The sequence below is a fragment of the Colobus angolensis genome, unplaced genomic scaffold, assembly GCF_000951035.1.
Source record: "Colobus angolensis palliatus isolate OR3802 unplaced genomic scaffold, Cang.pa_1.0 Scaffold95, whole genome shotgun sequence".
Classification (NCBI taxonomy): Eukaryota; Metazoa; Chordata; class Mammalia; order Primates; family Cercopithecidae; genus Colobus; species Colobus angolensis.
Genome location: NW_012123487.1, coordinates 5,775,913 through 5,797,131, shown reverse-complemented (window position 1 = coordinate 5,797,131; position 21,219 = coordinate 5,775,913). Strand labels below are relative to the sequence as shown.

At 37.3% G+C, this 21,219-nt stretch overlaps 1 protein-coding gene across 1 annotated transcript in view; it reads right to left on the bottom strand.

The window, feature by feature from the left end:
- Nucleotides 1–217: 217 nt before the first annotated feature.
- Nucleotides 218–21,219, bottom strand: part of ABCA12 (ATP-binding cassette, sub-family A (ABC1), member 12) — a 228,171-nt gene continuing 207,169 nt past the window's right edge. Inside the window, exons 43-51 of the mRNA XM_011932359.1 lie at nucleotides 19,838–20,042; nucleotides 18,059–18,168; nucleotides 17,615–17,756; nucleotides 16,434–16,568; nucleotides 13,702–13,805; nucleotides 11,601–11,693; nucleotides 6,206–6,311; nucleotides 2,786–2,923; nucleotides 218–1,428 (exon numbers count right to left, since the gene is read on the bottom strand). Coding sequence (XP_011787749.1) covers nucleotides 1,321–1,428; nucleotides 2,786–2,923; nucleotides 6,206–6,311; nucleotides 11,601–11,693; nucleotides 13,702–13,805; nucleotides 16,434–16,568; nucleotides 17,615–17,756; nucleotides 18,059–18,168; nucleotides 19,838–20,042 — 1,141 coding nt within the window. The 3' untranslated portion in view covers nucleotides 218–1,320. The remainder of the gene's footprint in view (nucleotides 1,429–2,785; nucleotides 2,924–6,205; nucleotides 6,312–11,600; nucleotides 11,694–13,701; nucleotides 13,806–16,433; nucleotides 16,569–17,614; nucleotides 17,757–18,058; nucleotides 18,169–19,837; nucleotides 20,043–21,219) is intronic.

Sequence of the window (21,219 nt, the reverse complement as noted above, 5' to 3'; positions counted from 1 at the left end):
ATGTGCAAAGGTCTGGATGTGAGGAAGACTGTGGAGCACTGGAAAGAGTGGGAAGGGGCCAGCATGGCTAGATCCCAAAGGGCCAAAGAGAAAGATGGGGATGAGGGTGGAGAGGTCAACAGGGGCCAGATCAAGGGAAACTTTGCAGGTAACATGACTCCCATTTTTAGGTTCCTGTCTCTTCCCTAACAAATGAAATGACAGCATGAATGAGTTTTTCTAAAGTTTGAGTTTATTGGTTTTTGAAACAGTCATGCCAAAGCTGACAAACTTGTATAGATACACACCCACACATACACACACATACATACACGCGCACACACACACACACACGGTACATAAAGCACCTTTCCCCAGGGCCACGTCACTTGCCATTATTAAGAAGTCTATCCTATAGCCATATACACGATTCTAGATCACCCAGATAATTAGCTGGAAATTATCTTCATATTCATTTTCCCTCCACAGGAATGTTTCCTGAAGAGAAATCCCAAATATGAGGGTTTCTGAAAGAGCTTTAAAAAATGTTGCCTGCCAGCAGCACATGGATTCTCTTTTCAGGGTTTGTATCTACCCAGCTGACACACCCATTCCCCCCTCCCTTCCTCCCAGAGCAAGTGACTTCTTGTTCCACCCTGCAGCTTACTATTGGCAAGGCATGGCAGGAGTGAATCTAGGTTCCGTTTACCACCAGGGTAAATTTCCCTCTCTATCGCATCCTTATGGAAAGGCACTTTTTCGGGTTCAGCACGTCCCCATGCATTCACAGGTACCGAAAGTGACATACACATACATTGTAAACATTGTGCCCACTGCTCTGCAAATGTTCATTTGGCCCTTAGCAGTTTACACATCACAGCAGATTCATGTATTCATGATGATGTTCATTCTGTTGTTTTCTGGAAATAAATTATGTTGTTTGCTTGCCCGGTGGCACCTGCCACAAACCATCTGACTTTTCTTCTCCACTCTTATTTTTCAACTACCAATATCCATGCCTTTTAAGCTGCCTTTTTATTGAAAGTAATAAATTAAGATATTCATCTTGAGGTGGCTTCACCTTTGCATAAGAATCATCAGCATATACATTAGCATGCTCACAGTGTTGAGTATACAGGAATTCATTTCAGTAGCAACAATACTCACTGACCTTAGAAGGAAAAATTTCCTTTTATAGTTACTTGTTAGTCTAACACAGTTGTAACTTTCCATACAGTATAATACTTTAAAATGAAGATATCTTGTGGAAGTGTATCTTCTGTGGCTTTTCTTCAAAATGAAGCCATTGGTCATATGCTGAGATTGAGTTTGCTGAAAGTGTTAAGACTCCATCTGGTCATCTTGTGAGTCAACACTTATAGTGGAACCTTGGCTGCTGGTATCAGCAGTTTCATAGGACTTCTGGTCTTTGGCAAAGTTGATGAAAACCTGATTTTTCAGGGAAAATAAAGCCATTAGTGCCTGGTAAGCCAAAGGAAGAAAGAAAGTTAATTCATATTCTCTCTCTCTCTCTCTCTCTCTCCCTCTCTCTCCTTCCCTCTCCTTCCTCGCTCCTAGTGCAAGCGTGTATATACGTGTAGGCAGGCCCCTATAAAATCTACTTTTGTAAAACTAGGATTTGGATTTTATAGGGGCCTGCCTACACGTATATACACACTTGCACCAGGAGTCCTTTCAGAAAATCAAATTTAACTGGGGCTTGAAAATAGCACCTATATCTATGACCATATTTATGACTATGATTTTATTTATAATCATGTCAATCGTAAGCCATAGTTGACTATCTGTAGCTGCATTTCTGCATTCATATGACCTACATCAATATCTCTATCAGGTATAAACAAGGAGCCCAGCCCTATGCCCTTATTGAATGATTGTGTAGAAATGTTGAGAGAAATTTCACTGGTTTCAAGAGTTAATGCATTAAGATAAAATTTGTATAGAAAGCCCATGTTAAGACTGTGTTCAGTAAGCCAATTAATAGGCAGATCTTTTCACTTTGGTTAAAGTCATTGAATCTATTAGTCATAGTTTCACCCAAAAACTATCGAGAGTCTGTTTTTTTGCCATGGTGCTGGTAGTTGGTCATAAATCGAAGACTAAGTCTTCATTTTTGGCAAAGTCACGATTGTCTAAAGCCCCCATTAAAATGCCTAAAGCCCCACAAGAAAAGTTGTCCATCAAATCCAGCACCATATACTGACCCTTAAAGGCCTTACTTTCAGACCTAGTCCAATGACAGATATAATCAAACTTTCTATGTGTCATGTTGGTTGACCTGTGTAAAATTAAGACAGTACAGAAGTGATAAAGGATGACCTAATGTAAGTGAATGGAAAGGATTCTGCATTTACCACTTTAATTGCCTGAATTTAACAGATCTAAAGTTCTGGCACCAAATTCTAATTACCCTATCCAACCCTAATCCAGGAAGTCAATCAATAGAAATGTTCTTTAAGAAACCTACCATGGAAGAAGGAAGGAAAGTGTCAACAGCTGTTTGTTATGTATGTGAAAATAGTGGGCATTTTTTCTTTATGTATACATATAACTTTACGGATACAGATGTCTTATCAAATGGAAAAGTTAATGTCTTTCACATCTTTTTAAAAATATCCCCAAAGTAAGTTAGAAATTGATTAGGCTGTTTGCTAAGTTTTTCAGGTGCAAGATTAGATATTAATTCAATTAAAAACAAATTGAATGTCATTAGAAAGAAATAACCAGAATGCATAATAATATTAATATGTGACGTTGCGCCCATGGATCATGGTATATATCTTACCTCTTCCAGAGTGGTCTGACTCACTAAGAAGTTTGTAATATTTAAAGCAGTCTTGTTGGTTTCCAGCAGATCAAAAATGTTTGCGACTCCTCCTGCTGTGACTGGTACGTGATACTCTAGCATGCTGAGGTGCTGATCCTGTGGGAACCAAAGGAAAAAAAAATTATTTTGCAATGTCTGGCAGTATTGACATGACTAGACATAACTTTACCAAGAGTTCAGGAAAATGCTGAAGTTCATTCCACTGAAAATGATGCTACAGTATAAATAATGAGTATATTTTGAAACTAACAGCTTGCAAAGATGAGATGAAAGTTTTGTGAATGTCAAAGAGAAAACAAAGTTAAAAGTTCATGAAAACTCCAAAGCATTCTATATTCATGTGAAGTTATACAGTCATTATAATCTTGCCTGGTAAAGAATCTGTGGAATGGTATTTCACATGTCACATTATGCTCAGCTCACATAAGCTTTCTCCGTGCTCAATCTTAAGAAATTTCATTTTTGTGTTAGAATTGTTCTAAAACGCTAAAAATTAGCGGTTCCATTTATACTGGCTAAAGACAGTAGACTTCAAAAGCATTGAACCTCCTTCAAATGACAGTTCATCCTTTTCACAAATCACCCTAAACTTCTTTTCAGTTTCTTTATTTTGGTCACCAGTATCACCATCTACTTAGTTTAATCCATTCTTGTTCCCTTGGAGTATCTTTAACAATTTGCTTTTCTGGATATTTAATCAGTTACCAGCTCTTATTTATTCTTTCCTTTAAAATACCCCTCAAAGTTAACCTTTCCTCTCTATTTGCACCACCAATAGGCTTAACTTGATCCTTATTACTCCACATCTTAGTTACTGCAACAACCTCTTCAGAACCCCAGAAACACTGTACACTTACTTTCTTGCACAAAGCAGCTGGGACAATCTTTGCTGATACTTGTTTGATCAGGATATTTTCTTATTCCAGAATCTATCCCTGTGACCCCAATGAATCAGATCATGACCATGTATTTCAGACCCTTCTCCTCCCGCTTTGTGCATTGCTTAGCATCTCCCATCGACATGTAGTTGCATTATATCTGTTCTTACAATCGGGCCATCTTACCTACTTTTGCTCTCAGATTATTGTTTTGGCTATTTTCCTTCTAGACATCTAGAAACCACCACAGATTTGTAAAGAATGGTCTGCTAGGGAGAAATCCGACTTTTTATTTATCATTGCATTTGCCTTGTATAGCCCTGGTCCCGTGAGGAACAGACCGGGAAGAATGTAATTTCATCACTCAGTGAAACAACACAGATTTCAACCCAGAAATCCACTAAAAGAAAAAGCATTACTACCAACACAATTTGTGCAAGAAAGATGTCCTTTTACTTTTAAATTTGATTTAAATTTAGATGATAGAAAATGAGCTTTGATAAGAATCCTGAAAGCTAGGCCCAGTGTGGTGGCTCACAGCTGTAATCCCAGTGCTTTGGGAGACCAAGGCAGAGAGATTGCTTGAGGCCAGGAGTTCAAGACCAGTCTGGGCAACATCGTGAGATTCTGTCTCTACAAAAAATACAAAACTTAGCGGGGCATGGTGGCACATGCCTATATGCTTAGCTACTTGAGAGGCAGAGGTGGAAGGAGTCCTTGAGCCCAGGAGTTCAAGGCCGCCGTGAGCTATGATCCCGCCACTGCACTCCAGCCTGGGCAACATAGCGAGACCCTGTGTCTTAAATTTTTTTTTTTTTTTTTTTTAAGAATTAGGAAAGCTATTATTTCCTAGAGACGTTAGCCAAACTTGGGGAGGCTGAAGCAAAGGTATTTTATGAAGATAAAATAATTGTTTTTTAAATGCAGTTTATTTTCTCTAAAATCACTTCAAATTAACATCGTGCCTTATAATTTATGGACACTTTATCATTTAATTCTCACATCAGTTTTGTGAAGTAGATGTTATTATAGTAGTAATCCCTTATTTGTGGTTTTGCTTTCTATGATTTGTTACCTGTGATCAACCAAGTCCTAAAACTATGAAATGGAAAAATATAAAAATAAACAATTTATAAGTTTTAAATTGCATGCCTTTCTGAGTAGTGTGATCTAATTTTGCACCACCCCATCTGGCATGTGAATCATTCCGTTGTCCAGCATATCTACGTTGTGTAAGCTACCTGCCTGTTTCTATATAAGAAAAAGCATAGTGTATACCAGATTTGGTACTATCTATAGTTTCAGTCTTCCACTGGAAGTCTTGAAATGTATCACCCGTGAATAGTGGGACACTCCTGTATTCCTAGTTACAAATGAGAAAAAAGAGGCCCTGAGATTAATGTCTTGCTCACATGGGCACAATTGGGCCTCAGCCCTAGTCTTTCCAATTTCTTTTTATCATTCCACATCCGATTACCTTTCACATCTGATTTCCTTTCAAAAACAATCATTTGAAATCATCATCTTCTACAAATTGCCTGTATATCAAAGATGTAATAATAACTTTTCCTGTCAAGTACATTTATTTTAATTAAGTATGGGCTATGTTAGGTAATATGCATATATCTATGTGTGTCCATCCCATGCCTGTGCATATGTGAGATGACATCAACTGTACAATATTTCATCTAGTGTAGAACTTGAGGACTTGATTTCTACTCAGTCCTGCTCCAACTTTTGTGGGCTTATCTTTCAAATGAGGGGGACAAACCAGATAATCATTCTGGAACTCTGTAGCTTTTTGTGTTTTTTGCCTAAGAAGAAATGACCTTGGTCATATAATACCTGTCATTCCTCAGTTCCCTAATATATATAATGAGTAGATTAGCAAGGTATACAACTTGAAAATGAATACAATATGATCATAAATCCTTTGTGAGGAAGAAACAAAAATATATGTATGTGAAAGGACTGTGTTAACTTTAAATAAGTACAAAAAAATATAATTAATTGAAGATGCTATTTGTTCATACTCAGTATGCTTTGGCATATCTTACGCATCTTGAACTAATCTGTATATTAAGATTAATAATAAAGCTGTAGTCAACTTCGAAATCACAAATGTTGCTATGACATTACCATCAAAACTAGTCAAGATCATAAGGCAAGATAATCATTTATATGGTTGGTTTCTGTTTTATTTTTTTAGATAGAGTCTCGCTTTGTCACCCAGGCTGGAGTGCAGTGGCGTGATCTTGACTCACTGCAACCTCCGCCTCCCAGTTTCAAGCAAATCTCCTGCCTCAGCCTCTCGAGCAGCTGGGATTACAGGTGTGTGCCACCACACCCAGCTAATTTTTGTATTGTTTGTAGAGACGGGGTTTCACCTTGTTGGCCAGGCTGGTCTTGACCTCCTGACCTCAAGTGATCACCCGCCTCGGCCTCCCAAAGTGCTGGGATTACAGGCATGAGCCACTGCACCCAGCCATCAATCACTTACTTTTAAGTATGTTTTTGGAAAGTGCAGCTGCATGAACTTCGTGAGGGTCTCCATGGTCACTTTGTTATTCTTCAAGTGAACTTTGACAGTAAATCCTCGTCCAAACCTAGAAAGAAAAAGTGCAAAATATGATATGAGTTACATTTTGCTGAAATAGCTCCTCTGGAATTCTAGATAATGAAACAGGACCCAAGCCAACCATTATAGCCCCTTTTCTTTATATAAAGACTATCATTTTGCCATAAAAGTTCAGGACATGTTGCAAACTGGAAATAGTGCACTGCTATGATTTTTTATTTATTTCTACCTCTATATAAAATCAGAGTCTTTGGACAAAAATTGAGTTGAAAAGAAAACATAAAATCTTGGCTTTCTATGACATTCATGAATTTGCAATGGATGTCAATTTCTGCAGTTAAATACTTTCCTTTTTTTCTTCTTATAGTAATAATAATAAACACAAAAAAAGAAGAATGTGCAGGTTTGTTTCATAGGTGTACATCTGCCATGGTGGTTTGCTGTACCCAATTAAATATTTCTCCTAATACCAATTTCTCCTAATACCAATTAGGTATTTCTCCTAATGCTCTCCCTCCCCTAGCCCCCCAACCCCCCAACAGGCCCCAGTGTATGATGTTCCCCTCCCTGTATCCATGTGTTCTCATTGTTCAGCTCCCACTTATGAGTAGGAACATGTGATGTTTGGTTTTCTGTTCTTGTGTTAGTTTGCTGAGAATGATGGTTTCCAGCTTTATCCATATCCCTGCAAAGGACATGAACTCATCCTTTTTATGTGGCACATATACACCATAGTATTCCATAGTATTCCTTGTTGTATATGTGCCACATTTTCTTTATCTAATGTATAGTTGATGGGCATTTGGGTTGGTTCCAAGTCTTTGCTATTGTGAACAGTGCTGCAGTAAATATACATGTGCATGTGTCTTTATAATAGAATGATTTATAATCCTTTGGGTATATACCCAGTAATGGGATTGCTGGGTCAAATGGTATTTCTGATTCTACATCCTTGAGGAATCACCACACTGTCTTCCACAATGGTTGAACTAATTTACGCTCCCACCAACAGTGTAAGTGTTCCTGCTTCTCCACATCCTCTCCAGAATCTGTTGTTTCCTGACTTTTTAATGATCACCATTCTAACTGGCGTGAGATGGTATGTCATTGTGGCTCTGATTTGCATTTCTCTAATGGCCAGTGATGATGAGCTTTTTTTCATGTTTGTTGGCACATAAATGTCTTCTTTTGAGAAGTGTCTGTTCATCTCCTTTGCCCACTTTTTGATGGGGTTTGTTTTTTTCTTGTAAATTTAAGTTCTTTGTAGATTCTGGATATTAGCCGTTTGTCAGATGGATAAATTTCAAAAATTTTCTCCCATTATGTAGGTTGCCTGTTCACTCTGATGATAGTTTCTTTTGCTGTGCAGAAGTTCTTTAGTTTAATTAGATCCCATTTGTATATTTTGGCTTTTGTTGCCATTGCTTTTGGTGTTTTAGTCATGAAGACTTTGCCCTTGCCTATGTCCTGAATGGTATTGCCTAGATTTTCTTCTAGGGTTTTTATGGTTTTATGTCTTATGTTTAAGTCTTTAACCCATCTTGAGTTAATATTTGTATAAGGTGTAAGGAAGGGGTCCAATATCAGTTTTCTGCATATGGCTAGCCAGTTTTCCCAACACTGTTTATTAAATAGGGAATCTTTTCCCCATTGCTTGTTTTGGTCAGGTTTGTCAAAGATCAGATGGTTGTAGATGTATGGCATTATTGCTGAGGCCTCTGTTCTGTTCCATTGGTCTATATATCTGTTTTGGTACCAGTATGATGCTGTTTTGGTTACTGCAGTCTTGTAGTATAGTTTGAAGTCAGGTAGCGTGATACTTCCAGTTTTGTTCTCTTTGCTCAGGATTGTCTTGGCTAAACGGGCTCTTTTTTTGGTTCCAGATGAAATTTAAAGTAGTTTTTTTCTAATTCTATGAAGAAAGGCAATGGTAACTTGATGGGGATAGCACTCAATCTGTAAATTACTTTGGGCAGTATGGCCATTTTCATGATATTGATTCTTCCTATCCATGAGCATGGAATGTTTTTCCATTTGTTTGTGTCCTCTCTTATTTCGTTGAGCAGTGGTTTGTAGTTCTCCTTGAAGAGGTCCTTCACATCCCTTGTAAGTTGGATTCCTGGGTATTTTATTCTCTTTATAGCAATTGTGAATGGGAGTTCACTCATGATTTGGTTCTGTTTGTCTGTTCTTGGTGTATAGGAGTGCTTGTGATTTTTGCACATTGATTTTGTATCCTGAGACTTTGCTGAAGTTGCTTTTCAGCTTAAGGGGATCTTGGACTGAGCCAATGGAGTTTTCTAAATATACAATCATGTCACCTGCAAACAGAGACAATTTGACTTCCTCTCTTCCTATTTGAATACCCTTTATTTCTTTCTCTTGCCTGATTGCTCTGGCCAGAACTTCCAATACTATGTTGAATAGGAGTGGTGAGAGAGGGCATCCTTGTCTTGTGCTGGTTTTCAAAGGGAATGCTTCCAGATTTTGCCCATTTGGTATGATATTGGCTGTGGGTTTGTCATAAATAGCTCTCATTATTTTGAGATACATTCCATCAATACCTGGTTTATTGAGAGTTTTTAGCATGAAGGGGTGTTGAATTTTATTGAAGGCCTATTCTGCATCTATTGAGATAATCATGTGGTTTTTGTCATTGGTTCTGTTTATATGCTGGATTATGTTTATTGATTTGCATACGTTGAACCAGCCTTGCATCCCAGAGATGAAGCCCACTTGATCATGGTGGATAAGCTTTTTGATGTTATGCTGGATTCAGTTTGCAAGTATTTTATTGAGGATTTTCGCATTGATGTTCATCAAGGATACTGGCCTGAAATTTTCTTTTTTTGTTGTGTCTCTGCCAGGTTTTGGTATCAGGATGATGCTGGACTTGTAAAATGATTTAGGGAGGAGTCCCTCTTTTTCTATTGATTGGAATCGTTTCAGAAGGAATGGTACCAGCTCCTCTCTGTACCTCTGATAGAATTAGGCTGTGAATCCATCTGGTCCTGGGCTTTTTTTGGTTGGTAAGCTATTAATTACTGCCTTAATTTCAAAACATTTTATTAGTCTATTCACGTATTTGACTCTTCCTGGTTTAGTCTTGGGAGGGTGTATGTGTTCAGGAATTTATCCATCTTTTCTAGATTTTCTAGTTTATTTTTGTATAGGTGTTTATAGTATTCTCTGATGGTAGTTTGTATTTCTGTGGGATCAGTGGTGATCTCCTCTTTATCATTTTTTATTGTGTCTGTTTGATTCTTCTCTTCTTTATTAGTCTGGCTAGGAGTCCATTTTGGTAATCTTCAAAAAAACAGCTCCTCGATTCATTGATTTTTTGAAAGGTTTTTCGAGTCTCTATCTCCTTCAGTTCTGCACTGATCTTAGTTATTTCTTATATTCTGGTAGCTTTTGAACTTCTTTTCTTTTGCTTCTCTAATTATTTTAACTGATATGTTAGGGTGTCAATTTTAGATCTTTCCCACTTTCTCCTGTGGTCATTCAGTGCTATAAATTTCCCTCTAAACACTGCTTTAGCTGTGTGCCAGGGATTCTGGTATGTTGTATCTTTGTTCTCATTGGTTTCACATAACTTATTTAGTTTTGCCTTAACTTCATTATTTAGCCAGTAGTCATTCGGGAGCAGGTTGTTCAGTTTCCATGTCATTGTGTGGTTTTAAGTGAGTTTCTTAAATTTGATTGCATTGTGGTCTGAGGGGCTGCTTGTTATGATTTCTGTTCTTTTGCATTTGTTGAGGAGTGTTTTACTTCCAATTATGTGGTCCATTTTAGAATAGTGATGTGGTGCTGAGAAGAATGTATATTCTGTTGATTTCGGGGGGAGAGTTCTATAGATGTCTATTAGGTCCACTTGGTCAAGAGCTGACTTCATGTCCTGAATATCCTTATTAATTTTCTGTCTCATTGATCTGTCTAATATTGACAGTGGGGTGTTAAAATCTTCCACTGTGATTGTGTGGGAGTCTAAGTCTCTTTGTAGGTCTCTAAGAACTTGCTTTATGAATCTGGGTGCTCCTGTATTGGGTGCATATATATTTAGGCTAGTTAGCTCTTCTTGTTGCATTGATCCCTTTACTATTAGGTAAGGCCCTACTTTGTCTCTTTTGGTCTTTGTTGGTTTAAAGTCTATTTTATTAGGGACTAGGATTGCAACCCCTGCCTTTTGTTTGTTTGTTTGTTTGCTTTTCATTTGGTTGGTAACTATTCCTCCATCCACTTATTTTGAGTCTATGTGTGTCTCTGAACATGAGATGCGTCTCCTGAGTATAGCACACTGATGGGTATTGACTCTTTATCCAATTTGGCAGTCTGTTTAATTGGGGCATTTAGCCCGTTTACATTTAAGGTTAATATTGTTATGTGTGAATTTGATCCTGTCATTATGATGCTAGCTGGTTATTTTGCCCGTTAGTTGCAGTTTCTTCATAGTGGCGATGGTCTTTACAATACACTTGTAAAGTTAAATGCATTCTAATTTAAGTAAGCGAGATCTTGATAAGCAGGTCATTGGAGATTTGGTGTCATCAATAAAAATTAATGTTATTGGGGTTTTAAAAATAAATATTAAATCAATATGCTAGCTAACTGTTTGCACCAAGAATACAGTTTATAAAGAAGTCACAACAGACTCTCTAGGAGCAACATAATGCCTCTTTCATCCTCTTTTCCTTATCTTGGTTAATACTATCTTGCAAGAAAGTCAACTTGTTATAGAGAAAAGCATAAAATATTCTGAATTTTGGAGATTAACATGGATATGTATAAATGCATATACACTCTGGTGTATATGAACTATTAAATTTGATAGTGGTATGATATTTATGCACATTTCTCCAATGTACTCTTGATTGAAAGGTTTTGAATGTGGTATGAATGTTAGGTAGCTTACTGAAAGACTGTGCAAATGGCAAATGAACATGCTAGATACAATCTATGCCTTCATTTACTTGTCAAGTTCTAATTTATTATTGGGTAAACTCTAGAACTTCCACCTGAGAGTATTTTGGTTGTGAATTTTTTTTTTTCTTTTTCAGTTTTGGCCTTCTAAATTTATGCATTAACTAAAATACATTTATGAGTTAAATTTATAAGTTAACTAAAATATTTAAGGAAAAATTCATAAAATTCCCAATAAAATAATTTAAATTTAAGGTGAGTCAATGACTAGCTTCCAAAGATTATATTGTCCATTCTAGTTTTACTACTCGGGCTGCTGAGATAATCCTTGAATCTGAGTGAGCACCATTAGACTGATGACCCCACACTCCTGTTAAACACTGCATTTGTTCTTCACCTGCTCTTTATGTGCTGCAAAGATCCAATACATTGGAACTTTCCATTCACCATAATGGCCAACCTGGTACAGAGAGCTTCACATTCTTCCATGCTAAAAGACAAAGCAGGATCATATTAGCATTCAGGACACAGAAAACTTGGGTTGAAGTTCATGAGCATAAGCATAATTGTTTCATTATGGCACTTGGAAATACTATTTTAGTATTTTTCTTTTCTTTTTTCTTTTTTTTTTTTTTTTGAGATAGGATGTTACTCTGTTGCCCAGGCTCGAGTGCAGTGACTTCAACATGGCTCACTGTAGCCCTGACCTCCTTTACTCCAGTAATCCTCCTGTCTCAGCTTCCTGAGTAGCTGGGACGACAGACGTGCACCACCACGTCTGGCTAATATTTTAATTTTAATTTTTTTTTTGTAGACCTGGGGGTCTTGCCATGTTGCTCAGGCTGGGTCTTGAACTCCTGGGCTCAAGTGATCCTCCTGCCTCGGCCCCCCACAAAGTCCAGGGATTACAGGCATGAGCCACCGTACCTGGCCTAGTTTCTTGATTCTCTTTTAGTTTTTAGTTCTTTTAAAGGAGAACAAAAACCAATCTTTTAAAATATAAATTAAATGTCTTCAGATAGGGTTTATTACTGTTTCTTCTAAAACTCGAGACCGTCTTTCTCTCACCTGGAATACCCCCCAAATCAAACCTACGATTTCTTTCAAGCTTTGATTCAAGACCTACACTTCCTCAGAAATGTTTTCAAAATAACACTAAGTTTTTTCCATTATGCCACGTACCCCATATTCTGTTGGCTTTCCTATTTTTGGATTTATAACTAGTTAGCCTGTACTTGATTATACAGTGTCTAATTTCATGTTCTATGATAATTGGAGGTGATTTTGGGTATTACCCTGTCGGCCTCATACAAAAGCCAATGGAAATTAAATGATTGGCTCCACTGTGCTGGGGCAAACTATGATATAAACAGATCTCTTGATAATAAGCAAATCTAATACTTTTTCTCCTATATGACAATTATAATGCAAACATAAACTTAATACAAATTGTAAGACAAGGCCATCCTCATAACAGAGGCACGGATAAAATGATTTAGTGTCTCTTATACTTGTCTGCTTTGTGGAGGAGAGGCATGTGAGCTGGTTCTGGAAGGACTGGTAAGATTAGAACTTGGAGAGATTTTGTGAAAAGACCATTTCAGGCCAGATGTAGTGGCTCATGCCTGTAATCCCAGCGTTTTGGGAGGCCAAGGTGGGTGGATCATTTGAGGTCAGGAGTTTGAGACCAGCCTGGCCAACATGCTGAAACCCTGCCTTTACTAAAAATACAAAAATTAGCTGGGCATGGTGGTGGCCGCCTGTAGTCCCAGCTACGTGAGAGGCTGAGGCAGGAGAATTACTTGAACCTGGGAGGCGGAGGTTGCAGTGAGCAGTTGTTGTGCCACTGCACTCCAGCCTGGGTGACAGAGTGAGACTCTCTCAAAAAAAAAAAAAAAAAATCATGTTGAAAGCACAGCCAAAGAAGGGGCTTGGAGATGGGAAAGGGTATGGAGATGGGAAGAATGTAGAACCAGGAGTCATTCAGATTGACTGATAGAAGAGGGTGTTGCAGGGTAAAAAGACTGAGCATTTAGATGAGGCCATAGAATGGAAAGCCTTGCATGTTGAGCCTAAGGATTCTGAACTTTATTTGACAGGCAATAAGGAGCCACAGATGAGTTAAGAGGGCCGTAAGTTATGAGAAATTCGATGTTGAAAAGATTGCTGAGACCTTAGACTCTGTCCCACCACAGGAACTATATTCTCACCATGAAACCTGCCTGACTTGCTCCTACTACTATAAACATAAAATAGTATGATTCAACTGTGGGCATTTGTCATATATATATATGTGTGTGTGTGTGTGTTATATATATGTGTTATATATAACGTATATAAGTATATAGGTAATCCTGTATAGCATATATACACATATATAACACATATATAAGTAATTATATATAAATATATATATGTGTGTGTTATACAGGATTACCTTTGCCCATCTGTCATCCTAAGATTGTGTGGATTCACTTTAAAGATTTCACTCAGTTTACCTGTGAGATGTGAGGATGACGGAACATTTGTTCTGTACTTCTTCTGAAATGATCTTCCAGAGGTGCCGTTTCGACTTCGGATCCATCCCAGAGCTTGGCTCATCCTTAATGGAAAGTTACAAGAAAAATTTATCAAATTAATTTTTGATGAAGTTCTTTTCATGAATTACTGCATTTCACTTCCCTAGAACAGAAACCCTTTTCGAGGTCCTGTGACTAACTCGTTTTATACTTAATAGGCTTCTTTCTGCTGCTGTCAAAAAGCTCAAAATTAATCATTTAAAATTGTCAATCTGTTTTAAAAAGTGTCTCAGTTAAGTTGACACCCTGTTACTTTACATCTGTCTCTTATGTTTCTTTGGAAAAAAATTCCACTTCCATTACTGGCAAAGTAGAGCTCTTATATTTAATTCTACCTTGCCACATATATAAGCCACATCAACAAGATTACCACCTGGGTCCTGATAGCAGAATTGTGGCTATGAGTGATAATATGCTATGTGAAGCAGAAAGAACATAATTTGATATTTCAGTAAATTTATTTGAGGTATATTTTTAGTTTTCTGTTATTAATTGAAATTTAACACTCCTTAGGAAATAAAAACAAGATTTGTAGAAATTGCCAAGTAGAAAGATATACATTATTTTTCAAAGTAAATGATGTTATGAAAAATCATTCAGACATAAAATTAGAAAATGTAGCAGTAGATCATCTAAACACACAATAACAGATTTTGACACATTACAGGTCAAGATTAGGTAAAAATTTAAAAAATATATTTGTAACAAAAAATATGTACATATGTACATAACTAGAGGCTTGTATTTACAGCATGGTGTTAAATCTAAAGAAAGGAATGGGTTATGTGGAAGCTAATATAGTTGAGTTCATAGAAGTAGAGAGGAGAATAATGGTTACTAGAGGCTGGGGGCATGGTGGGGAGAGGAGGATAGAGAGAGATTGGTTAATGAATACAAAATTACAGCTAGACAAGAGGAATAAGTTCCAGTGGTCTATAGCACTGCAGCATGACTATAATTAACAATAATTTATTGTATATTTCCAAATAGTTAGAAGAAAGGATTTTGAATGTTCGCAGCACAAGGAAATGATACATATTTGAGGTGATAGATAAGCTAATTACTCTGATTTGATCATTACATATTGTATACAGGAATCAAAATATCACACTACATAAATATGTATAAAATATTATGTGTCAATTAAAATAGTAGTTAAATAATTTTTTAAAAATAAAGAAATGAGTGTTAATTTGGGGAAACAAAGGATACATTGTCACTCCTCCTATTTTTGAAGAAGATAGCATATTTAGTAAATGCATGTAGAAGAAAACTTGGTATCTTTCATAGTCAATATTTCATTTTGGTTCATTAATACATAATGTTTACATTAAACGTTTAACATTTTAAAGTACTCTACATTTGTTATTTCACAGAGGTGTCTAAGGATTGTTTTGTTCAATTTTAAGGAACATTTACACAATAGAATTCCATTATAAGCATCGATTGGCAGAGATATAATGCATTATAAGCTTCTGGTATCATAGAAAGATGGGCTGTGCATCATTCTATCTGGCAGTTTAAATGATTTGATCCACTGTATGACTTAATCCCTGGAATAATGTGGTGACTTATAACTGTATTATGATTCCTTATAGTTAAGGCTCTTTCAGAGTTTGGAGGTCCTTGAATGAAGGGGATTTTCCAAAATAAGGGCAAGTATATTTCTCTGAAATAAACACCCTTTTACAAAGTTAGGCCGGGCGCGGTGGCTCAAGCCTGTAATCCCAGCACTTTGGGAGGCCGAGACGGGCGGATCACGAGGTCAGGAGATCGAGACCATCCTGGCTAACACGGTGAAACCCCGTCTCTACTAAAAATACAAAAAAACTAGCCGGGCGAGGTGGCGGGCGCCTGTAGTCCCAGCTACTCGGGAGGCTGAGGCAGGAGAATGGCGGAAACCCAGGAGGCGGAGCTTGCAGTGAGCTGAGATCCTGCCACTGCACTCCAACCCGGGCGGCAGAGCAAGACTCCGTCTCAAAAAAAAAAAAAAAAGTTAGACTTGAGGTGCAAAATATTAACATTACTACTATGTGTAATTTATATTTCCAGGTGATCAATTAAATTTTCCATCTCTTAAGAAAAATGTAAACGTGGAATGCATTTCTTCCCCATCCTACACCACCCCCCATTCAGATGAAATAGGATGGTATGCATCACGTCCTAAGCTAGATAACTCATATTTTTAAGCAACAAGGAAATAAAATTTTAGTACAACACATTGTCCTAAAATGTGCCTGTCCTCCATAGTAGAAGCTGGAAAATATGAGTTTACCTACTCAGTTCCTAACAGAAAAAGAGAGATGATTTCTTCAATAGATGGGAATCAAATTCTACCATATTCCATAACTTACTTGAGTACCTTGAATTTGTTTCACTTCCCATTTCCATGCCAGTGTTTCCTCTGAAATGCACTAAGCCATTGCTTTCAGATAAAACATTTTTGAGGGCATATTGTTGTGGTAACAAATTATTTGCTGATATAAACTCCTTTATTGAGACAGTGTACATAAAGTGCTTTGTACAATAGCTAACACATAGTGAGACCTCCATAAATGTTGACTGCAATCATGATGATGAAATGTTAACACATACAATCAGATATGCTGTTCTAATTACGGAGTGGCCTTTTAAAAGAATGATTCTCTTACCAGCAGTAGAATGGAAGGTTTCCCTATCAAAGCTAGTGCAGTGGATAATTTTCTTTTTGTGCCATAACTGCACATGGAGGTAGCTCTGTCCTTGAAGGGTATCAGGTGAAGTCTCCTAAGGAGTTTATGAACAGTCTGTGGGCAATAAAAGAGGAGTTAGGTTGACCTTCCTGTGCCAAAACCCTCAAAGCACGAAATGGAAAAAAAGATGCTCATGAAAAGAAAATTTCATCATGGAGAATATATCTGGAAAAAAATAAATGAAAACACTTAAATTCAACTAGATTTTATTTTTATTTTCAAAGAATCACTTTAAGATTAATAGTTTATTTGAAGAGATTCTTTGGAGGTTCATTTTCAGATGGGATTCCCTCCCCCATCAAATGTGTGTGTGTGTTTACAATTGCAGATTGAACTTTTTGCTGCATTACCACAAGATTCTCTAGTAAGGCTTAATAGAGCTAAAACAGAATTCACAAGGCAAGGTTCTCACTGACTGTTATTGCTGCTTCCTCTTTCTTCTTACTGAGGGGTGAGTTGTCATAAAGGCTTTCAATCTATTTAAAACTGACCTAGTATCAAAACATTAGCACATTAGGAATCATGGGTTCTTGTAGTTATTTCTGTAGTTAAATAGTCCTGGCAAATAATGAAATCCTGGTTAAACTTAAACAACAGGTCCTCAGGATTGCAAAAGTAGAAGAAACTGCCCTAAGGGTTAGCCATCTCATTAAAATGGCAAATAGTTGCAGTGAGATATAAAGCCATAGATTAAAAACCAAAGTGGAAACTAATCTATTTTACTTGGGCATTTTGCCATTAACTCTTTGTGTCAGTGCTCATCCAAACACTACAAGACGTACAGGCATCACCAACCAATGCTCAGCCCAGAGCCTAACACAAGTGTGATCCTCTGTTTAATAGTTCTTAAAAGGGTAACTGAACAAACACAGGCCAAGGAGTTTCTAAAGCTAATTTCATAGGTGCATATATAATACACATGACCAAACTAAGAGGGACTCACTGCCATTGCCACTGCCAGAAGGAAAATGACATAGTTTTCCCGGTGGTTTTGTGGGAAAATGGTGGGGCAGGGGGGATAGTGGGGTGCGGTGGGGCATGGGACAGAAGCAGAAACAATAATGGTTTCAAATTAAGTAGTTTTTCACGCTTGTACTCACTTCTTTAATATCCTTTTCTGGAATTCCATGTACCCTGGCATAGAAATACAAATGTTCTTCCACAGTTACCAGGTCATCTAAGGCATCTTCCTGAGGACAGTAGCCAACTAATGAGCTGTGAGAATCAACGTGACCCAGAGATCTGAATTGAGAGAATCAAAAACACAGATGAATTTCAAAAGATTTATCCCTCCTGGTTCCCAAATGCTGGGAAGGTAGCTCTATTTTGGTCATGGTGGTCAATGACTTTGATAAAAAGAGATAAAATAATCCCACTATCAGATTCACATTTAAAAGTTTAAACATTTCCACCCACCTTAATAGCTTTGTTCTCCCCAAATGATTGAATAATATAACCTCAAAATAACATTAAATGTTCATTTCAATTATTTTTCTCATTGAAGTACTTTGTACTCAGTAAATCGAAGCATTAGTTTTTCATACCCAGTCTTATTTCTGATCAGAATGTTTCCACTTGAAGGAATGATGTCTCCTGTCAGCATCTTGAATATAGTGGTCTTTCCTGCTCCATTCACTCCAAGAAGGCCAAAACACTGGTTTCAGGGAGAAAAAGAAGATGTAAACCTTAATCCAAACCAATGACATACTGCTTTTATATCTCTCCCTCTTCTCCCTGGGTGAAATAAATTACCAAGATAAATAAATCACTGGAATTATTCATGGCTAGTGTAGTGCTCTTGATAAAACTTCCTCTTTTAAAACAAATGGATACTATGTATTCTTTTTCCTTTAACCACTGAACATTTGTGTGTATATATCTACACACACACACACACACACACACACACACGACCTATTTTACATATTATGTTATATCATCCCTCTATGTGACATGATAAAATACCCCACAAATAAGATCTACTAACCCAACAAAGTAATTATATTTATAGATTTCACATTATTCACACAAAATCACAACTTTACTGAATAAGCTATTGAGGCAATAGTTTCTTTGTACTGTCAAATAAATTTGATGCGTGTAGTTTGCAGCTCTGCTTGGAAAACTAAGTGGCACAGCCATATTTGCTTTCTCTTTTCAATGCTGCTTTAATATTGCTTCTGTGAGAAGGGCAAGAATATAAACAAATAGATGCAGTCCTAGGACCTCACTTCCAAAAACTTATGTCTTTATGATGTTTTTTGAGGAGGACTGGAAATGAAAGGGTGAAGACAGCACCTTGAACAGGCTTCCTGACCAAAGTCTACCCCAGAGCAAGTATACAGTAGTTTAGGAAGGGGCTCAGGACTTGCTGTGTGGTAGGACTTGTTGAATTCCCTCTGCCAAGCGGGAAGACTCATAGGGTAAATAATATTAACTTTGGCACTAACCTAATACCTGGACATATGTAAATTATATACACAGTCAGCCCTCCTTATCCCTGGGTTTCTAACCTTTAGATCCAACCAACTATGGATTGAAAATATTCAGGGGGGGGAAAGCATCTGTACTGAACATGTACAGAATTCCTGTGTTCTTATTCCCTAAACAATACACGATAACAACTATTTACATATCATTTACATTGCATTGGGTATTGTAAGTAATCTAGAGATTACTTAAAGTATACATTGGGATGTGCATAGATTATATGCAATACTACATTATTTTATATCAGGGACTTGAGCATCTGTGGATTTCTGTGGATTTTTATATCCTTGGGGGTCCTGGAACCAATCTCCCATGGATATGGAGGGATGACTCTATATGTGTATACATATACATATATATGTGTGTGTGTATGTGTATCTATATGCGTGTGTGTATTTTTTCCCATGGAAATATTCAGATTAACTTTTATATTTCTAGAAAAAAATTACGGAAAAATAATTAAGATTTTTTTCTTTCCTTTTTTGAGGCAGAATCACTGTCACCCAAGCTGGAGTGCAGTGGTACAATCTCAGCTCACTGCAGCCTCCACCTCCCACGTTCAAGTGATACTCGTACCTCAGCCTCCCGAGTAGCTGGAACTACAGACGTGTGCCGCCATGCCTAATTTTTATATTTTTAGTAGAGACGTGGTTTCACCACGTTGGTCAGGCTGATCTCAAACTCCTGACCTCAAGTGATCCGCCCCACCTTGGCCTCCCAAAGTGCTAAGATTATAGGCATGAGCCACTGTGCCTGGTCAATAATTAAGATTTTAATTTGTCACACAGTATGCCAATGAAAAGGACAGTTAGAAACAAAACACAGTTTCTTACCTCTCCAGCAGGTATCCCAATGCTGATGTTGTTTACAGCTATAATCTTTTTGTGGATAAGTTGGTAGGTCTTTGTGAGACGGTAAAGTTGGACCAGGTCAAATTCAGCCGCACCACTCTCAACTCGCAATCTCTCAGCCCGCACATCTTCATCCTCATCTATTGTCTCCCTTACATGTGAAGAATTAAATTTTCTGAAGAAAAGCCTAAAAATGGACCCAGTGATTTTACATCAATGATTGTGAAATGACATTATTCAATTTTGACATGTTTTGATGGGTTTTCATGTCACCAACAGTGTACTAGTCATCATTAGACTTCTTTTACATTTGTAATGAATTATGCTACTCAGATAACTTAAGAAATCTATATAGACCCTCTTCACTGCATTCACTATGATATTTGTGAAACAGCTTTTGTTCTCCATGCCTTACATGTTTACAGATCCACTGTTAAGATTTATAATTCTAATTTCAGTAATAAGGAAGTGTTTGAAAGTTAGTTCCTAAGAGAGGGACTAAGGAACTCCAGAATCGTTAGGAGAACTCATCATCTACAAACCTAAGACCAATGATCACCTTTAAAAAAAAAAATCCTTTCAGCCAGGTGCAGTGGCTCACCCCTATAATCCCAGCACTTTGAGAGGCTAAGGCAGGCGGATCACCTGAGGTCAGAAGTTCAAGACCAGCCTGGCCAACCTATCAAAACTCTGTCTCTACTAAAAATACAAAAATTACCCAGGCATGGTGGTACACGCCTGTAGTCCCAGCTGCTTGGAAGGCTGAAGCAGGAGAATTGCTTGAACGCGGGAGGCAAAGGTTGCAGTGAGCCAAGATCACACTACTGCACTCCAGCCTGGGCAGCAGAGCAAGACTCCGTCTCAAAAAAATTTTTTTTCAGTTAAATTTAAAAAGCCTCTCTACTTTTTTTTTTAATTTTAGAAACAGCATAAGATCTACCCTTTTAACAAAATTTTAAGTGCACAATACAGTATTGTTAACTATAGGCACAATATTGTACAGCAGATATATCTACTTTTATAATCATCAATAATATGAATGCTATTGTTATTCTGTACTGGTTTTACTATTAATGTCTCACCTAGGATTTAGCCAATATTTTAAGGTTATCAGCCCTCCAAACTCATTAAGTCCCAAACCCACCTTGATATCTTGGCTAACAAATACCAAAAAAAAAATAAAAAATAAATTAAAAAATTTAAAGAAATCAATCCAGGTTTTCTTCCCATTGTTCCAATTTCTTCTGAAGAGATCCCCCAAAACCTCAACTGTAATGTTTCTTCTCATCTTCCTTATTCCAAAATCATGTAGTCAGTCTCCAAATACTGGAAATGCCTTTTTTGTTGTTTTTTTTTTTTTTTGA